The 4431-nt window shown below is 34.5% G+C and overlaps 1 protein-coding gene across 1 annotated transcript; it reads right to left on the reverse strand.

The window, feature by feature from the left end:
- Positions 1–1737: 1737 nt before the first annotated feature.
- On the reverse strand, positions 1738–4229 carry LOC144997768 (putative F-box/LRR-repeat protein At4g15060). The gene is made up of 2 exons (XM_078957636.1): positions 4140–4229; positions 1738–3459 (listed from the first exon to the last, which is right to left on the reverse strand). The coding sequence occupies exon 2, from the start codon at positions 3454–3456 to the stop codon at positions 1861–1863; it is 1596 nt and encodes a 531-aa protein (XP_078813762.1). The 5' UTR covers positions 3457–3459; positions 4140–4229; the 3' UTR covers positions 1738–1860.
- Between the last annotated feature and the right edge of the window lie 202 nt (positions 4230–4431).

Below are 4431 nucleotides of genomic sequence, written 5' to 3' on the forward strand. Positions count from 1 at the left end.
TATTTGTATGGTATCTAGTATTTTGGGGAACTCACTAAGTTTTGTACTTACGACTTTGTGGTTTAACATGTTCGTGTACTTCTAGATCTAAAAGGAAGGACTCGACTTGACTGCACAGTGTCCCCCCTACGATTTTTCCGCATTGTTGACCACTGTTTTACTCTCATACTTGATATATATATATATATATATATATATATATATATATATATATATATATATATATATATATATATATATATATATCGTGTTTGATTTTGGAACAATTGACGTATGAATTTGATGGCATAAAAATTAAAAAAAATATATCAGGATTTTCGGACGTTACAAAAGGGCGTTGTGGGCTTCAGCCAAAAAGAAGATGTTCTTAGTGCTTTTATCTTTGTGAGTGTGAAGGCTTCCTTGCTTTACTGGACACTAAGTTGGACATACTTTTTAGCCAAAAACAATTCGGTTTATTTTAAAGACCGAGGACTTTAAGTTGTCATTTTTATAGGCGTATTTGTTTAGGTTGGTCCGACTGAGTCTAATTTTAGACTGAGTTGGTTTGACTCTTTTTACTAATTTGGTTCATTTTGATTTATTTGGACCTTGTTTTGAATGAGTTTCGATAATTTTCAACATAACCGAAAAGCAACGGAATAAAAAACGAATAAAAATTGAGCAACCGAGAAACCACATAACAAACTGAAAAACTGCACCGCTAAAATAACCACACCTTTCAATTTCTTGGTTTGGTTAAACGCATTTGCGGTTTGCGGTTACGTTTTTGCCAAACGTTACACCGATCCGCATCATACTCACCCTAGTTATAAATAAAGTGCAAAAGCAAATAGAAAATATAGTTGGAATTATAGAAGTTTCACTATATATACCTACACGAGAGACTTATATATTTAGCTACGATACATATACCTTTTTCTAGCAGTACTTGTCCTGATGGCATAAGTTCAATGAATTCCACATCATTTATTAAATGCAATGCCACCCATAACTCGCTAAACACTTACTCAGTCATAGTCATCAATTTATTCTTTCTTTTGAACCATTCAATGATCATTCAACTATATTTCATGTCATCATCTGCACTTCATTCAACTCTTATTCAATCCTATTCATCATCATATTCAACTCTTATACTCCTTGGATTATGAATGCTCTGATAACAATAAGCCTTACCTAATGTGCGCCATGAACTATAATTATTAAACCACCAAAACACAACATACAAGGGATTTCCAATAACCAAAGAACATGAAGTTTTAAAAAAGCTTATTATAATAAAAAAGAACAAAAATTTCGTTTACATTGATAATTATATGTACCATAATACATTTGGATAGGAACATAAGTAATTCAAGTTACAAGACATAAATACACGTTGATCAAAATTGTAACTTGTAAGTAATACAAGCAACAAAAGAATATACCTAGATGAATCAAAACTTATAAGTTTTAAGTAATACAAGTCAGAAAACAATAAGTACAATAATTTTCAAGTAATACATGTTTCAAATTCTATGATTCACTCCCACAATTTTTATTTTCTTATCAATAATTTTAAACCAAAATTTTCAATTTCCAATTACAGTTTCTCTGTCTATATATCATATAGATTAACTGAAAAAAGAAAAGAAATAAAGTGGATCAAAGCATATATCCTTAGAAACTAAATTATATCTCGATGTATATTGCATCTACCTAGTTTGTAATTTATGTTTAAATATGTTTGTAACGAAAAGTAGAAGACGAGTTATGATAGTAATTAAATAAATAAATCAACCCTCAAGATTAAGACCACTCAAGTTTGAACTCAGCGTAGGAACCAGACCAGTCTAATAAATAAATCAACCCTCAAGATTAAGACCACTCAAGTTTGAACTCGGCATAGGAACCAGACCAGTCTAAAAAGCGGGGATTTAAAAGGGTTTCTCTTTTTTTTTGAACTTTTTTTCTTACTTGAAAATTATGCAGGTAACGATGCCAATTGGCCATTGTTCTAGTCATCTTCTTCTCCAAGAACTCCCTCAGCATCAATTTTACATTTACGAGCTCGGGATGGCAAATCTCAAATAAAGCATCAAAAACTGAGGAGTTCTCCTCCCCCAGGCAATCATCCGGAGAAGTTGCAAATGACAGAGTTTCCACGTTTGTGGCAGGAGGAAACTGGAGCCTTGTTTTTAAATCATCGAGGAGGTCCTTTTCTAATGGAAACTGCCGCCGATGGAATTTTATATGAACGTAGTACTTGCTTGATAAGGATAACTCAAGTGCTTCCCTCATCTTAAGAAAAAAAGAAGCACCAAAACGTGTTTCAGGATATAGCAGAAATGTGATTTCCTCGAGAGTAGTAGAGATTGGAAACGAGAGACTAGGCATTGTGTAGCCACTGAGGTGAAAAGAAAGTAATTTCAAAGCATGGACCTGTATATCGATAAGCCTGTTTTTGCAATCCAACAAGGAAAATCTCCTGATGGAAGCGCATGTGAAGTGGAAGCTTTCCAACGTCCAGAATGTCATATTAAGGGTCAAACTCTCGAGAAAAGGTAACCCTGATTTGATCATGTCCAGAGATGCATCGTCTGTCACAAGGCCATGACCACCTAACGATAATTCTGTCACACTGCTTCCTAATGATATTGAATGAGGGTTGAATGGAACATGATGCGTCCGTTGGTCAAGCAGATTGCAGCTAAAGAAGCTAAGATTTGGGACATTATTGATCTCCACTCTACGAACTCGCCCTTCTTCTGTAATTTTTAATTCGTTAAGACAAGGAAGGCTTTTAACCTTGATGGTTTTGAGGTCCAAACTGGAACAATTTCTTAGCTCTATCTTCGCAAGCAACCTACAAGACGTCAATATGTGGTCAAGTATTTGTTGACTTATGCGCACACCCGAGAAATACAGTTCTCGTAGGGACACACAGTTGATGATTGGAGGACAATCACTAGTCCTCAACCACCGTGAACCTGAAACTCTTATCGAAGTTAAGTTTTCACCACAGAGTATCTCATCTGGCAGTTTCATCAAGCCACCGTATACCACGAAGTTGAGAGAAAGCTCTTTAAGACAAGTTTTGGTTGCCAATGAACGAATCCACTTTTGGGCAAGAGAAGAATGTTCCCTGTTCTCAACAGGGAGTTTAAGGTCAAACCTTTCGATCGGTATGTTGTCACGGAGATATCTTATTAGGGTGTTGTCGATGTAGACCAACTTCAACTGCTTTCTTTGTTGTTTTTTAAGGTCAAACCTCTCGATCGGTATGTTGCCGATGGGAACATGAAATATGAGGGTAGGGATTGTAGACCAAGCATGTAGCCATGACTTGGACAACACGCTTGTCTTGGCTGCTGCTTTTACAGGCAACCGTGATTGTATATTCTGCATCAACTCCGTAACATCTTCTAGTACTTTTGGTTTAGGAGTAGGACTGCTTATGATTGATTCCTCCATCACCTGAATCATTCATACCAACACATCATTTGTTAGAACGAACATTTCAATTTAAGAATAACTGACGTAATACGGTTTATATATAGTTACGTTAATTATATATTAAAGAAACATTTACAATTATTTTCGTTAATTACCCTAGTTTAAAATCACCAAAGCCAAACTAACAATGATTTTCTACATCGATTCAAAGTTCAAACCAAGATGTTATTGGTTCCTGTAAACAGATTTGCATATCCGATATATATATATACAGTCTACAAGTTTACTTATCACAAATTAATATGAATATATTTGCGACAATAACTTCCACCAGCATTTGGCGGAAGAATCCAAAAGAAAAAGTCTCTATCAACCCCACGCAAAAGGTTGGGCAAAACCATATAATAGATCGAGGGGAACCACCAAACCAGACTGGCGATAATCAAATCCCATAGTCGTTCCTCAAATCACGCCACAAAATAGCAAATAAAAATTTAAATAATTTCATGGGATATGTAAAAGAAAACGCGGAAATACACAAAAATTTACTGATATCTTCCCCGCCAAGATTCCAAATTCTTAAGAACAACCACAATCTTGAAAGTTCGAGTTTGGTTGCTGCAGTTTATTCCTTATATTCGGCCTATGGAGGAAGCAAACACAACAGAAACACCAGTTACAAAACAAATTGGAGGATTTACCTGATACAGCAGATCGACAGACAGCCGCACTAGCCGGCGGCGGTTCGTGGATGACGAGATGAACCAGTGAGATATCGCATGGTATTTTGAAGAATTTAATTACCTGATATAGAAGATCCACAGAAATATATGAACCTTAATAGCAAGTTATGTCATTATTTGTTTTTTATGTTTTACTTTTTGAATTATTTTTTGGTTATATTCATAAAAAATTCTTTTATATATATATATATATATATATATATATATATATATATATATATATATATATATATATATATATATATATATA

Source organism: Lactuca saligna, chromosome 5, assembly GCF_052625555.1.
Source record: "Lactuca saligna cultivar CGN05327 chromosome 5, ASM5262555v1, whole genome shotgun sequence".
NCBI classification, from domain to species: domain Eukaryota; kingdom Viridiplantae; phylum Streptophyta; class Magnoliopsida; order Asterales; family Asteraceae; genus Lactuca; species Lactuca saligna.